Raw genomic sequence first — 16,669 nt, forward strand, 5'->3', positions numbered from 1 at the left:
TCAGTGACCCTGTCTGGAGAACTTGTGCTGAAACCTCCAAAAGTCAACGCAGAAGTGCAAAAACACTGCAGTTCCTCCAGTGTCCACTTTAGACTGGCTCCAAAAACTGAGGATTCCCCATTAGGTCCTATATGTTAAAATGTTTACAGCAGAAATAAACATGTCCACAGCCTGATACAGAAACAGGTTTGATCTCTAGAGCTCATCTCTTAATTAGGGGTGTGGCTGTGTTGACCGACAGGAGAACACGTTGTTGTTTCCCAGGAGGTTTAAGCCCCACCTCTGCTCCGCCTTTTTGCCCGTTTTCCAAATTCATCTAAAGATAAGTAGAGTCAACTTTTCCAATATGGCGACCACCATTCTCTGGCTTCAGTGGGGGTGGGTGACATCACTGAGACTACGTTCATGTTTTGTACAGTCTATGGTAAAACTTGACTGAATTTGGTCAACGTGAAATATCCCTTAAAATAATGTTTCACAAACAGCCAATGTGTTTTCACTGTTAATTACATTAGACAGTAAACAAAGGCAATGCGCAGAAAAGGACGTCATGGCAGGAAGTAATTTATTGCTTACTGCTAGCTACCAGGAGCTTAATACCAAGGGGCAACCTCCGGTCTCGAAAAATGAAGCCAATGCGGAAGTACAAAAAACTGCAGTTCCTCGAGATTCAGCTTGAGGCTGGCTGCAGAAGTGCCGGAAGTGCCATAAGCCCACAGCCAAAAAAGCCAGTTTTTACCACAGGAATCAACATTTACAGCCTGGTTCAAAAAACGAGATATATCTGATAAGTTGACAGCCCCTTCTCCTCACACTGTGGTTCAGTTTTTTTAGGTAAGTGATATAGCAGTGTTATATTTACTGCTTACTCGTGTCTGTATTTATATTTACGGACCTAGCTTGTTTAGCGTTAGCTTGTAAACCAGTCGGCTAACTGTACTCAGTGTAGCCCATTATTTACGGTCAATGGTTTAGAAATGTTTGTTAAGATGTTGAAAATAATAAGTTTGTGACGTTAGAAGCTAAAGGTTCACCTCAGTGGTTAACGGCAGACTGTAAATATGGTTATCTGATGTTATGATGAATGTTATACTCCACGTAAATGTCGACATTACAAAACAAACTTTGTGTAGTAATTATCTGTCAGTAACATAAACTGAACTCAACTGAACCTAATGTGCTGTGTAGGTTATAGAGGATGACATCAACGTTACATGGTTGATGTAGTGTCTTAAGATTTGTGCAAACTGTTAACAAATTTGTTGAGTTCAGTGAAATTTAATATGGTTATTAATATAGTTCTTAATTGTTACAGATGCTCTTCCAAAGAATATAGCAGTAGAAACATAAAAGATATAAATAACATATGGAATGAAAATAAGATATAAAGTATATATATTTGGGCTGGGCAACGATTAAAAGTTTTAATCGCATGAGTTCCTGTGATTAATCACGATTAATTGCATTGTTATACGCAAAATCCAATAATGAATTCAAAATTAGTGTATAACGCACTTTTATTGTAAATGTACTTCTCAACTTAAACAATGTAATCAAAGCAAATAAATACAAAACTAAAGCTTATTGCCACTGCAAGGGCATAATGTCATTCTCTTTGTTATATTAAAAAAAAACTGCCCAGAAAGGTTTTAGGCTAAGCGGTATAATGAAAATGTCAGGACGCCATTTTTAAAGTGGGGGAGAGTGTGACAGGTCAATTTAGAACATTGATGTTTATTGTTTGGTTATCGGGGACCCCACAAACACATTTTTGTTGTACTTGTCATTTTGAAATTCTTTAGTTTATAATCCTTTTTGAATTCATCATCAAAGTTGCTAATGTTAATGTATTTTTCTGAACTGCAACATTATTCAAGCAGTCCATGTTGACATGTTATTAATTAAATGCGCTGCATAATCTACACCACTAGGTGGAGTCTGTGAGTGAGAAACAGTGACATGCAGGAGTTCAGAGAAGAAGAGTGTTGTTGTTGTGATGCTCCGGAGTTAGCAAGAAAGCTGTCGTTATTATTCAGCAGCTGAAGAGACTCTTAGGCAGAGTGAATGAAGGTACTGGGTCTTTGTTAAACGCTTTAATAAAGTGAAGACAAGTGAAACGACCTTTCAGCGTCCGCCTGAGTTTCTGGCTGCAACATATTTTGGAGTACTTATCAAGTACTCCGATGATAAGAAAATTCAACTTCGCAGTGGTTACAAATAACTTCGGCTCTGTGGACTGCGCCGTCTGGAAGAACTTTAAAATGAAAATGGCCATGTAAAAGTTCCGTACCCTTCTCCATGCTTGATTATCCGCCAAAAGCAACATACTAGGCTCACGATGGAATTTTACAAAATAAAAACCTGTGAGCAAAATACTTTTACAATAAGAAAATAACTAATAAAAACTGTGTTAATGCGAGATAAAATAATTGTCGGCGATAATTGATTAATTAGTTAACGCGAAAATAACGCGTTAACGTTCCCAGCCTTAATATATATATATATATATATATATATATATAAAGTACAAGAAATAATTTAAGGATACAGCCATGTATCGAGCTCATGTTAATAATAAATTTATTTATTTAAGTTACTGTATGTTCTGTACTGAAGCACAGAGAGTTGGGACCTGTTAATGATTTAAATAATTCAGGTAATATTTGTTTCATGTTAAGATGAAGTACTATCCACAATAAACTGCTTAATTTTTCCTCACACAAAATCTGAGGCAATTTGATGTGGAATATCATTGTGTGAGTGAGAGAGCTGAAAACAGCATGATTACAATAAGGTTTATCTTATTAACTTTGAATAGATGTTGATTACCTGAATACTGTACCTTTGTTGTCTGGGTAGTACACTGTTGAATTTATAAATGTGCTCTTACACACAGATGAATACAGAAAAATAGATGAGAACAAACAAATGATTTCATGAATAACTGATATTTTCTCTCTTTCTTTGCCATCCTGAAGACCTCTCACTAAAAGTCCATGTTCTCCAGGATCCATGTCACATGCTCGAGCTTCTTCAGAATGACATTTCAACAGTCGAAGTTCTGCTGAGAGAAGATGGCCAGCAGATAAGACAGCAGTACATGAAGGAGCTCCACAAGCTTCAGAAGAAGGAGGGTTTGCACTTTGGAAGACTGTATTCATGCTGTTCAAATAAAAATAGATCTCTTCCAAACAACTTGCAATCAAACCCTTTTCTTCCCATTTTGAAACCCTTTGTCCAGTTTAGATGGGAGAAGTTGATATTATGTGATATTTTCTGTTATTGATCTTATTTACTCTTGATGTATCTTGATTTAAGAATGGGGCTGTGTTTAGGGGCAAATTTAGCAATGACTCTGTTCCATCCCATTTTAAGAAATGAACTACATTAGTATTTGGTAAAAAAAAAATGTCAAAAGAATAAAAAGTTGTGTAAAAGTAGACTTCCTTCCCTTAGCTATTGAGTTGAGCATTAATGCACATTTTAGTCTTGTCATTTCAAATCTGAAATGTATACTCATAAGTAGACATAAAGGAGTGCATTTATATAGAAATATTTATTTAATCTGAAAAACCACATTCAAAAAGTCTGTTTTTACAGCAGAGATTAACATGTTTACAGCTTGGTACAAAAAAACAAATAGGTCTGATTAGCTCATGTCTCGATCGACACACACTGTACGGGGGGGGTGAATGTTTTGATGACCTATAGGTTTTGATTTGATGAAGGATAAGAGTTATTCACATTAAGTCGTGTAGCTGACCAGCTTGACAGGCGGGCGCGGTGTAACGGTTTGTCAGGAGGCTTAAAACCCGCCTCAGCTCCAGCTCTCAGCCTGTCTTTAGGTTGACTGAAAGTTAGACTGAGACAGCATTTCCAGCATGGAGACCGCCATCAATGGGACTTCAGTGTCCCCTGCAGGAACAGACGGGTCACTCAGGCTTCAAACTTTATTATTTACAGTCTCAAGTGGAAACAAGGCACCAACTCTTGAAGAAGCAGGTTTTATCGACAACTGAAGAATTTTCCGCTCAAACTGCAGACGTCACGTCGTTGTTGTTCTCGGGTGTTTCAGGTTTCTTCAGTAAAAAATATGGGCTTTCACTCGACTGCGTCAAATCTGCAAATGGAAAAGAATAAGTCTTGTCTGTTTGGCAGGTTCATTTGGTGGGATTTAGATTTAGAATCTTGAAACCTAAATATGTTTCCCGCATTTAAGGAGCAAACTGTGTAATCGCCACCTACTGTGTCTCCGATGCAGGAGAAAGACAAACTTGCTGTTTCTGGGATGACCAAGAATGTTGCAGCAGTGATGAAAAAAACAAAACAAAGCTCAGTCAGCTGTCTAAAGCAAGCTTTGGTTTTAAAAAACCTTGGTGTAAAAAGAAGCCGTATAAGTTAATGTTAGCTGGTTCTGTATAATAATGCTTGTTGGTTACATTTTTTTAGACAGATTAAACCAAAATGATCCCACGTATTCCACCATCTCTGAGCTTCCTCTGATGGAGAAGCCAACTGGTAATACTTTTACGTTTATACTGAAAATGTTTGTTAAACCAAATATTCCTGGTAAAATATAGAATATTTTGTCATGTTTTCTTGCAGACACAATTGTACCTAATGAGTCCCCTTACTCTATAAAATAAAAATAACTTTTCTCACCATTTTTTGGCTGAAACAATACATCCGGTATTTCTTCATAAAGAGCTTCTTCTTTTTTACCTGCAAAGAAAAAGGCGGACATGACAGGTAATCTGGACTGTACCAAGTCGGGCTTTTAAGATGAAGAAGAATGCAACAGTTTTTCTTTTTCTTTTGAGTTCAAAACCAGCTGAGGTAAGATGAACTCTTGCTTTATGAGCATGTTGTAGACTTACTGTAAACTTACTGCTTTAATAAAACGATTGATGTTATGGGGCGCCGATTGTAAAGTTGCGCACACTACAAATAACAACAACATTTCTCCACATTTAGCCCTAAAACATTACTTTTTATTCACATTTAGAGAAATATTTGTGAACTTTGTGATATTTACTTTTGTGAATAAAAATGTAAGATAATTTCATTGGCAAATATAAATGTTAAATATTATATTTAAATGTTGAATGTTTTATCTAAATGTTAAATGTTGTATATGAATGTTAAAAATACATGTCCTGATTCTAAATATTTAGCTACGTTTCTAAACATTTAGCAACGACTTCTAAATATTTAGCTTTGATCCTATATATTTAGCTAAGATTGTAAATATTTATAAACAAAGCTAAATATATAGAATATAAACAAAATATTTAGCAACGACTTCTAAATATTTAGCTAATATGCAAATTCACTCTACCGCCCACCGGAAGCACCAAAATAAAAGTTTGAGGAAGCGATCCAACCATTGTCTCCTACAGGAGACTGGCGGGATTTTGATAATATTGAACGAATTAGAAGGGCCGTTTTGGCCGCAATTCAGGGTTTTCAAAGCACTGGACGGTAGAGTGAATTTGCATATGAGCTAAATATTTAGAAATCGTTGCTAAATATTTAGAAATCAAAGCTAAATATATAATAAGCCAAAGCACTACTTCTTCGGTGTCAGCCACAGGATCTTCCACAGCGCCATCACAGCACTTGGTACGTTTACAAAGTAGTGCTTTGAAAACCCTGAATTGCGGCCAAAACGGCCCTTCCAATATTCTCCGTTAATTCGTTCAACATTATCAAAATCCCGGCAGTCTCCTGTAGGAGACAATGGTTGGATCGCTTCCTCAAACTTTTGTTTTGGTGCTTCCGGTGGGCGGTAGAGTGAATTTGCATATTAGCTAAATATTTAGAAATCGTTGCTAAATATTTAGAAATCAAAGCTAAATATTTAGAAATCAAAGCTAAATATTTAGAGTCTTAGCTAAATATTCAGCTCTCTACAATGTTTTTTAGTTTGGATTGCAGTACCCATTTTAAACACTAGGTGTCACAGTTACATACTGCTCCTTTAAGGATGAGTAGTACATCAACTAAAGTAGCTTTAATAAGTCTTCATTTTCTGATTTCTAAAATTTAATCTTGACTCAAGAAGGTTATGAAATAATTCTTAAATCAAACTTTTTTAATGACAATATTACAATCAGGGTCAACTTACTCTTATTGTCCTCATCTTCTGTGGATTTGTTCTTGGACTTTTGTTGCTTTGTTGTTGCCATGTTACTGTTTGCCGTTGTTGTTAATGAAACAGTTGTTGCTGCTGCTGTTTGTCTTGTAAGTGGTTTTGTGGTTTTAGCCTTGTGACCTTCAGTGTTAAACAGAAAACAGTTATAATACAGGAAACAGAAAAGAACTCTCACTCAGAGGATCATGGGCTGTGCATTTTGGTTTAATCTGTCTAAAAAATGTAACCAACAAGCATTATTATACAGAACCAGCTGACATTAACTTATAAGGCTTCTGTATACACCAATGTTTTTTAGAACCAAAGCCAGATTGGACCTTGCTTTAGACAGCTGACTGAGCTTTGTTTTGTTTTTTCCATCACTGCTGCCTTTATATCTTGACAACATTCTTGGTCATCCCAAAAACAGCAAGTTTGTCTTTCTCTATAAAATAAAAATAACTTTTCTCACCATTTTTTGGCTGAAACAATACATCCGGTATTTCTTCATAAAGAGCTTCTTCTTTTTTACCTGCAAAGAAAAAGGCGTGCACGACAGGTAATCTGGACTTTACCAAGTCGGACTTTTAAGATGAAGAAGAATGCAACAGTTTTTCTTTTTCTTTTGAGTTCAAAACCAGCTGAGGTAAGATGAACTCTTGCTTTATGAGCATGTTGTAGACTTACTGTAAACTTACTGCTTTATTAAAATAATTGATGTTATGGGGCGCCAATTGTAAAGTTGCGCACACTACAAAGAACAACAACATTTCTCCACATTCAGCCCTAAAACATTACTTTTTATTCACATTTAGAGAAATATTTGTGAACTTTGTCATATTTTGTGAATAAAAATGTAAGATAATTTTATTGGCAAATATAAATGTTAAATATTATATCTAAATGTTGAATGTTTTATCTCAATGTTAAAAATACATGTCCTGATTCTAAATATTTAGCTATGTTTCTAAACATTTAGCAACGACTTCTAAATATTTAGCTTTGATCCTATATATTTAGCTAAGATTGTAAATATTTATAAACAAAGCTAAATATATAGAATATAAACAAAATATTTAGCAACGACTTCTAAATATTTAGCAACGATTTCTAAATATTTAGCAACGATTTCTAAATATTTAGCTAATATGCAAATTCACTCTCCACTCTCACTCCATACATGGGGCGCGCGCACTAACCTCTGCCCCACCAGCACCCCTGATGTCGCTCATAATTAAGGGATTCATTTAAGCAGTCTCCTTGTTGCAAAGTGGTAGGAAGTTTTTAAATCTTTTGTTGGTGCCACATGGCCTCTTTTGTCTGACGGCCGAGAAGCTCAATTTGAAGTGAGTTTATTTATTTTTTTTGCATTCATGTCTTTTTGTGTATTTTAACGTGAAGGCGTAATAAAGCTTAAATCTGAACCGAGCTCCCAGACGGTCGGGATTCATTTGGATCTCCAAACATCCAACAACTGATCGTGAAAGTGAGTTTCGTTTGCTGCTCTGCAAGGAAAAATACAAAAAGACGGGCGTGGCCCAATTTGGGGCTCATGGCAAATTTGTCCAAATAATCCTGAAGTGTGTGCCACCACGATTATTTGACTGCTCCCTGTCCAGGATGTTGTGTATTTTTTGCATCTCGCACACATGGCATTAAGCACCTTTACCGTCTTCTCGGCCAGAATTTCATCCAGATTCTTTTTCTCGTTTTTTTATTTGGATCGTCCCCCGTTTTTGTTCTTCTTCTTCTGTATTGTGTAATTATATTTAAATATCTCATATTCTGCTTGATTTATAGACAATATTGTTAACAAGAAGCATTAATTTACCTCCTTTTTTAAATCTTTTTTTACAGTAGACAGTGACTATAATGATGAGGATGATGATGAGGACGGTGATGAAGATATACATCCATAACACCAAACCAGGAGAGTCTGAAAAATCAAATCAGAATGAATAACGATGGTTATTCGATGGTACACAGAGCAGGCTCTTTTCATTCAGTATTTGAATAATTATTAAAGTAAAACATAAAATAAAAAAACACGAAAAACTTTACAAGTCAGACTTGTTGGTTCTATGTTTTCTGAGCCATGAGATGTACGAACCGTCGTGATGGTTAATTTGAAACACTTGTTTCTTTACCTGAGTCTGCCGATTGTGTTGAGTTTAAAGTTGTCATTAAAGTTGTTTCTTGTGTCTTCCATCCTTTTAGTTTGTGGGGAAAAAGAAAACAGATTTTGTAATATTTTAATCAAACACTAGATTCACATTTTCACGTTGCAGTCAAACACTTCAATCAAAATATATCACAGAACAGTTTGACCACTTTGAAAAACGTATTTAAGAATCTAATCAGGCTTTACTGTTTTAATTCAACAACAGTGTGACTAAACCTGTATGGATGTAATTTGATATTTTTTTTATGCTGATACTTTTGAAAAATGGAGAGAGGTTAGAACGCAGAAAGGTTTACAGACCGATGCAGAGTTGGCTAAACACTGAAGCTTCAGTGTCCACCACATGGCAACCTGCCAGGAGGGGGCGGGGGGAGACAGCTCTCTACAATGTTTTTAGTTTGGACTGCAGTACTCATTTTAAACAAGGTGCCAGAGTTACATACTGCTCCTTTAAGGACGAGTAGTACATCAACTAAAGTAGCTTTGATAAGTCTTCATTTTCTGATTTCTAAAATGTAATCTTGACTCAAGAAGGTTATGAAAGAATTCTTAAATAAAACTTTTTTTAATGACAATATTACAATCAGGGTCAACTTACTCTTATTGTCCTCATCTGTGGATTTGTTCTTGGACTTTTGTTGCTTTGTCGTTACCATGTTACTGTTTGCCGTTGTTAATGGAACAGTTTTTTCTGCTGCTGTTTGTCTTGTAGGTGGTTTAGTGGTTTTAGCCTTGTGACCTTCAGTGTTAAACAGAAAACAGTTATAATACAAGAAACAGAAAGGAACTCTCGCTCAGAGGATCACAGGCTGAACGTGAGAAATTTAAAAAAGCTGCGGTCTTTTTTTTTTTTAGATGTGTCAAATATAAAGTTTTCTCACGACTTGGACCAGTTGAATGAAGAGGCTAGTGTAATAATAATAATACTACAGAAAAATGCACATCAAATCAACTTGATGCCAAGAGCTCAGCTACACATCGGCTGGAGTTTTCTAACAATCTACACTTTAATAGTTTGCTCTTTTGTTTGTTTGTTTGTTTTGTTGAGAGATCAGAAAGAGTTATGCAATTGTTGAATTCTTTTTTTTTTTTTTTTTTTTATTATCATTTAATTCTTTCATCATTTAATACATAGGTCATAAAGTCATAACCTTTTTCTGCTTTCAACATTTCCTGTTAAACTTACACACACTCGTAGTGCCTAAACTCCTGTTAGGTCAAGATAGGTGTGCCATACATTGAAGCAAGACCACATAGGAGCTCGTAGGCGTATAGTGTTTCTGAGTATCAGCTCTTCTGTGTATCTGCTCGGTTCACGGTCTTCGAGCTGAAACCACATATGAACTTGGCATGACCTGTGGATGCATCACGTTTCTGCGAACGTGCATTGTTGAAGTGTTACAGGATCTTGAAAAAAGAGAGAGATTTTGGCTATAAAAACCCTGTAGGAAATCTGATCTGGGTTCCTTTTTGCTTTGCAAAATGAATCCACGTTACTCTGAGTTTTGAAATCCCATTTTGGGACTTAGTCTCTGAGCCAAGATCTTTTAAAACCTCAAGTGTCTACACTCAGGTTTAGGTTTGGTCTTTGAGTTTTGTTTTCCTTTTCCATTTTTTATACCTTTTACTTTTACTCTTTTATATTTGCATTTGGAATATCTTTTGAAAATTGTTATAAATTTTCGGAACTTTTTGAAATCATTTTCTGACTGAAATCATTTACACCACAAAGACTGGAAGTTCCCCTTAAGGACCCCGTGTACCTCAGAAGTTAAGTTTTGAGCAGTCACACCACGGCACACTTGTCTTAACTGATTTATATTACACACTTCATACACACCTAACATCCTAGCGGGGGGAGTTCACAGTTATTCCCTCTCTGGGGGGTAATCTAGAGTCCTATACCAGGGGTTATCCTTGAATCTAATTATTCTAGAAATGAATGTTAGGCAGATAATCCTGGGGCTGTGATTATAACTTGTTCATCTGTCCTCCAAAGGGTGTTAGAGGAGTAATTTTACATAGCTCCTTCCACTAGGAAAGAGTAGACTAGCAGGTTGGTAGGGAGCGAGCTCTCATTTAGTTCTAGGAAAGAGTAGTCTAGTTAACTAATGGGTGGTGGGCTTCCGTTAGCTATAGTAAAGTTATTCACCCCTTTTTGCATGTCCAGGACATGCAACAGTTTACATTAAGGTCTTGTGATGGGCATCGTTTTGTCAGCAGTGTGGTTACTAGGACCCGTCTCAGTTTTTTTTAAATATGTACGATAGTTTTAAGTCAATTGCTCTGTAGACGGAAGAGTATGTGCACATGCTCTGTTGTTTCATTACACAGTTACAACTATTACACCAACTACTGGCCTGGCATGAACACTGCAGCGTTTTTAGTTGTTTTGAGGATGCGTGTGCACAGCGGTTATCAAAATGTCATCTGAACGCAGAACTTTTTTGGAAAACACCAACTTATAACGATTCAGCTTTCAGTGGATTGTTTTTGCGTAAACGTCTCTTTAATGACAGTATTAAAATCAGGGGCAACTTACTATTATCCTCGTCTTCTGTGGATTCGTTGTTGGACTTTTCCTTCTTTGTCGTTGCCATGTTACTGTTTGCCCGTGTTGTTAATGGAACAGTTGTCGTTGCTACTGTTTGTCTTGTAGGTGGTTTTGTGGGTTCAGCCTCGTTCCCTTCAGTGTTAAACAGAAAATAATGTGTGTCTTTATTTATCGATCGATATTAGCATATCGCTTGACTATGGTGTAGCAGACAGGGTGCAGTCTGCATCCAGCTGCACAGCAGAAGGTCTGTGAGGAAGGGGTGTGGCCTAGGAGAGGCAAATTGATGATTGTTTGCACCTGAGAGGGAGAGTGCGTGTGAGAGGAGACAGAGGATTGCTGCACAGTAGAGTGTTGGACAACTGGAGAAGGAGGGTTCAGGCTGCTTGCAATGTTCTTGGATGCCAAACAATTAAAGGAGAGGAGCGTTCATAAAAACCTCGAGTGGGCATGGACTTTGACCTTTAGTTATATGAGATGTTTTGTTTAAATATGAAATATTTCTGTTGTCCTGAATTTATGTTGAATGTATAAATGAACTTTATGATTTAATTGTATTTCGCAGATAGGTTTTGTGTTGAATTTAGGTGGGAATACGTGCTATTCACCCTGAGACTTTTTGGACAGACTTCAGGGTCTGTCTGGCGCCCAATTGGACCCCTGCTCGATTTCAGTTACGCTACAATGGGCATCGGCTAATTCTATCTCAGACATGCGCCGATATTCCAGATATCTTCAAGAGTCAAAAAGCATTTCATTTGAGTATCTTTGTGTTACACTAACAGTTCTCTGTCACCAGCAGAGGGCGCTATATGGATTACAAAAAGCATCATCACTCTTGAGCGGTGATGCACGTACATGAACAGATACTTTCCAGTTTAGTGACCATCTTGTCTTAATTATTAATCTTTTCTACAAGTGTTTGATAACTGCATTTGTGGGGTCAACTCAAAAAATGTGTTATCTATATCTATCTCTAAACAAATCAACAAACATATCTGTCGATAGATCGGTATCAGATTTTTTTTCATCCCTAATATCAGTATCTGTATCGGCCCCAGAAATCACATATCGGTAGGGCCCTAGCTGCAATCAGAGTTGTGTGTAATAAAAGGGTCAGAGGTCTGATCAAGAGGAAGCTTACATGGAGTTAAAAAAAACAATATCGGTGAGTGGGGAAGTCAAACAAGATAAATATGAGAGGTATCAATGTCCTCATATCTCTAAACATCTGTGACAAGAAGGTGGAAAGGTAGATTACTAAGAATCTGTCTGACTTCTTTTAAATAACTTCTCTTAACTTCTTCCCTGATGATGTGTTCCTCTCACCTCTGTCAGACGCATCATCTCTGATCACGTTCAGGTACGCAGCAGGTTCTCCATCGCAGGAGTAAAGTCCAGAGTCAGCAGCCTGAAGGTTTGTGATAATCAACGTCTTGTCCAATCGAAAAACCTCAAACCGACTTTCTTTTGGTATTGGTTCAGCTTCGGTCCACCATATTTGATGATCTGAAACACCAGGACATTTCAGAGTGACGCTGGTCCTCTCTGTCGCCTCGAGAACGACTGTTCCTGTGCAGAGGAAACAAAACAGGTTTTATTATGAGCTACGATTAATGCATCACGCAGAGTGAAGTCAGAGGATTCTAAATTGTCATTAAATAAAGACTAACAAAGGTAAAAAATATATTTTTTCAATAACTGGAAAGAAAAATCAAACCCAATTTTTTAAATGAAAATGCACAGTTCTTTCAAATTACTGAAGGGTGTCTGTGGTACATGTTAAACTAAAATACAAAATCTGGGCAGAGAAATCGAGTCATGTTGAAAAGTTTTTATTAAAGTTCGATGTTACCTGGTGGGATCACCGTCAGATCCACAGCTGCTTCATCGTTACACAAATATCTTCCATCGTCTGAGAACATTACTCTGTGTATGTGTAGAGATTTATCTGCTAATGCACTGTAATGTTTATATGGGCCTGAAATGTGTTTTGTCTCCTTATCACCCTCAACAGTCATTAAGTCAGTTTTTTTTCCATTCTTCTCTCTGCTCCACTTCACTTTATCCACAGGGTGAGGACAGGGTAAAGCGATTGATTTCTTCTGCTCGAATATTTTATGGATGATTGCTGCAACAGAAACACAACGTTAGATACAAAGACTCGGCTGTCAGGATGTCTGTATTCTTAAAATTGCAAGCAACTAAAATGTGGTTTGAAACCAGTTTCAGAATCACATTAAACTTTCTCTTCATCAAACGCGTCTTTGTGTCATGAACCTCCAACATTAAATCCACCAGACTTCACATGCAGAGGAGGATCATCTTAATGATGCAGCATCAGGTTTAAACATGCACGTTCACGTTTAATGCACGTCCATTGGTGTTTTGACAGACAGTAAGAAAAAACAGCTCAGTCTCTAGGGACTTGGATTGGCGAACCAGAGAGTCGCTGGTTCAAGTCCCGGTGCAGACAGTGGCTGTATCCGAATTGCCAAGTACCTACTCAATCTTTCAGTAGGCAGTAGGCAGTACCTACTATCCGTGCTGTGTACTGTTTAGTACAGGGGTCTCAAACTCAAACTGGCATGGGGCCACTGGGAGTACTGTCGACTTAAAGGAGGGCCACTACAAAGTTCAAGCACCACAAAAAGGACTTTATTTTTGCAAATGTACTTTTTGTTTCCGCAAAATTTTGTCACACATCACTAATACAAACAGCAGTTTATATACATTTTTCAAAACATCTGCTTTCATTTAGTCGTGCAAGTCTTTTGTGTTTGCTTTATAACTTAAATAACTTAATCAAATAATAAATAAAACCTGCACTGAACCAAAAAATGCAGTTACTCAAAATACCAATACATTAATCCTGCATTCTATTTCTTGCCAGACACCTGGCAGCGCTTCTGCTCACACAGATGAGCCACATTTACCTTGACGGAGGTCACAGTTGAAACCCTACAGCTTCAAGGTGTGCATCACTAAGCCTGGACCTGTACTTGCATTTATTAAAGTTCATTGTCGAGAAAAGTTTCTCACACAGATATGTGCTTTCAGAAAGGCACATTACACGACTGAACAATTTGGATAGCTCTGGGAAGGATGCAGGTAATTCTCTTAGAAACTGTCCAGTCAGGTCTGCCTTCCCCTATACCTCTCTGAATTTATTTTTCAGTTCACTGTTACACTGCAGGTCAACAAGTTCCATTTGCAACACTCTTGGGACACTCTCAACATCAGCTGAAAGTGCTAAACTTTAGTACCTACTGTTCAGTGGGCGCGCACAGTAGGCAGATATTTGTTCCTACTTCATCTGATTCATTCAGTATGGAAGTGACGTCATTTATGTTACCCGAACCGGCCGCATTCACCTTTTTTTTAATTTTTATTTTTTTTAGCTTTATTCAAGAAGAGTAATGCGCATATACAGTCAGGTAAACAAAAAACAACATCACAAGTCAGACAGACGCATTTAAATAGTGAAATCATTATTTAAAGAGAGGGGGAAGGTTTTATGATAATGCAGATATTTGTTATATTTTCTGTTGTTAATTAAAAGTAGCGATTTCAGTTGGGACTTTAACTCTAGATAAAAAAATGTATTGAAGTAATCCACGCTCGTTTGTTTTGATTTGGAGGCGGACGTGACGTGACGATTTATGTTTAATTTCGCACAGCATTGTGGGTGGTAAAATACAATTCATTTCCTGAAAGCACGCATCCGATCCATACTGCATGAAATCCGGAAGTTAGTATCCATGCTGAAATGTTCAGTATACTGAGGTGGACCCAAAAAATGCATACTGAATGACCACGAAAGTTCAGTATACTGAAACTCCCTACTGAAAAGTACATACTGCCTACTGAACTGTGACAATTCGGAAAGTGCCCTAGTCTGGAAGTTGGTCTGGTAGCTGGAGAGGTGTCAGATCACTTCCTGAGTACTGCCGATGTGACCTTGAGCAAGGCACCAAACCCCCGCCCCACCAGCTCAGGAGCGCTTGCCATCAGTGCATCCACAGGATCGTGTGTGTGTGTGTGGAGCATGTTCAACAACACAGCGTCAAATGTAATCTCCCTCTCATAATTAATGGAGGATATCTTCTTCATCTTCATAGTAAAGAAATCAATGCACTAATCATGTATAAAATCAACAACCAACAACCCAAACTGATGAGAATAACACATTAAAAAATATTCCACATTTATGTAAATATTGCGGTGTAGGTACGTTACCACTGAATCTATCCGGGCTGTTTTTTTACTTCCTGAAGTAACCTTTCTCACGCTCATGAAAGTTTGATTCACATTTCAGATTCATTTCAACTCAGAAAATTCTACACAAAAGTCTTCACAACACGCTTCAAAGTAATGGTGAGAAACAGGGCAGTCTTACCTGCAGTGAGGTTACAGCTCAGGAGGAAGGCAAACAGGCAGCAGCTGATGATCACCTTCATCTTCGCACTGACTTCTGTCACAAAGTGAGCACAGTTTCTCTTACAAGAGAACAGGAACTCGACCGTCTACGTGCCAGCGGGTGTGTGTTCCTCTACCCTAAACACCCACATTAGTAAGTTATAAGAGTGAGTCTGTGACTATTTCAATCTGTGGTTAATGAGCGCTGAAGTTTCCTCTTCTCTGAATGTCTCACCCACCACACAGTCAGCGCCTCAGTTATGGACTCAATGAGTGTTTACCTTTCTGAAAGATGTGAAGTCATGTCTTAAAAGTAAAATTGTTATGTGACCAAAGCTACATTAAATCTGTTGGATGCTGACAGGTCAGGGAAAATGACAACAAACGTGAAAACAATCAACTCAGTCATTGTCAGACACATTAACACCATCATCACTATTGCACTTCCACTGAAGTGGCTTTATTTATAACTGCATTGATATTTGTATACCTGATAAAAAGAACAATAAACAAACTAGAGCGTGTGAAACCTGGCAGCTGTGACCTGAAGCTGCTGCAGCTTCTTCTGCTTCTTATGGCCTCTTCCAACTGCAAGCGGCATCTGAGACCCCTGAGCACCACCTACTGGTTAAAATGTGTCAATTCACTCAGACTTTTTCAGTGACCCTGTCTGGAGAACTTGTGCTGAAACCTCCAAAAGTCAACGCAGAAGTGCAAAAACACTGCAGTTCCTCCAGTGTCCACTTTAGACTGGCTCCAAAAACGGAGGATTCCCCATTAGGTCCTATATGTTAAAATGTTTACAGCAGAAATAAACATGTCCACAGCCTGATACAGAAACAGGTTTGATCTCTAGAGCTCATCTCTTAATTAGGGGTGTGGCTGTGTTGACCGACAGGAGAACACGTTGTTGTTTCCCAGGAGGTTTAAGCCCCACCTCTGCTCCGCCTTTTTGCCCGTTTTCCAAATTCATCTAAAAATAAGTAGAGTCAACTTTTCCAATATGGCGACCACCATTTTCTGGCTTCAGTGGGGGTGGGTGACATCACTGAGACTACGTTCATGTTTTGTACAGTCTATGGTAAAACTTGACTGAATTTGGTCAACGTGAAATATTCCTTAAAATAATGTTTCACAAACAGCCAATGTGTTTTCACTGTTAAATACATTAGACAGTAAACAAAGGTCTCGAAAAATGAAGCCAATGCGGAAGTACAAAAAACTGCAGTTCCTCGAGATTCCGCTTGAGGCTGTAAATATGGTTATCTGACGTTATGATGAATGTTATACTCCACGTAAATGTCAACATTAAAAAACAAACTTTGTGTAGTAATTATCCGTCAGTAACATAAACTGAACTCAACTGAACCTAATATGCTGT

General features: G+C 37.6%; 1 protein-coding gene and 1 long non-coding RNA gene across 5 annotated transcripts in view; one reads left to right on the forward strand and one right to left on the reverse strand.

The window, feature by feature from the left end:
• Nucleotides 1-15,537, reverse strand: part of LOC110005421 (mucin-22-like) — a 76,689-nt gene extending 61,152 nt beyond the window's left edge. For 2 of the 4 annotated variants that reach the window (XM_065948160.1, XM_065948159.1), the window contains exons 1-10: nucleotides 15,269-15,537; nucleotides 12,725-13,000; nucleotides 12,199-12,441; nucleotides 10,858-11,001; nucleotides 8,914-9,054; nucleotides 8,281-8,343; nucleotides 7,965-8,069; nucleotides 6,606-6,665; nucleotides 6,128-6,274; nucleotides 4,663-4,722 (exon numbers count right to left, since the gene is read on the reverse strand). In XM_065948160.1, the coding sequence (XP_065804232.1) occupies nucleotides 4,663-4,722; nucleotides 6,128-6,274; nucleotides 6,606-6,665; nucleotides 7,965-8,069; nucleotides 8,281-8,343; nucleotides 8,914-9,054; nucleotides 10,858-11,001; nucleotides 12,199-12,441; nucleotides 12,725-13,000; nucleotides 15,269-15,329 (1,300 nt within the window). In that variant the 5' untranslated portion in view covers nucleotides 15,330-15,537. The remainder of the gene's footprint in view (nucleotides 1-4,662; nucleotides 4,723-6,127; nucleotides 6,275-6,605; nucleotides 6,666-7,964; nucleotides 8,070-8,280; nucleotides 8,344-8,913; nucleotides 9,055-10,857; nucleotides 11,002-12,198; nucleotides 12,442-12,724; nucleotides 13,001-15,268) is intronic. The other 2 variants (XM_065948162.1, XM_065948161.1) reach the window with 2 other exon arrangements.
• LOC136177094 (uncharacterized) lies at nucleotides 12,205-13,129 on the forward strand. The gene is made up of 2 exons (XR_010664756.1): nucleotides 12,205-12,286; nucleotides 12,944-13,129. It is a non-coding gene; the product is annotated as an uncharacterized lncRNA (long non-coding RNA).
• Nucleotides 15,538-16,669: the final 1,132 nt, after the last annotated feature.

The sequence above is a fragment of the Labrus bergylta genome, chromosome 19 (assembly GCF_963930695.1).
Source record: "Labrus bergylta chromosome 19, fLabBer1.1, whole genome shotgun sequence".
NCBI lineage: Eukaryota > Metazoa > Chordata > Actinopteri > Labriformes > Labridae > Labrus > Labrus bergylta.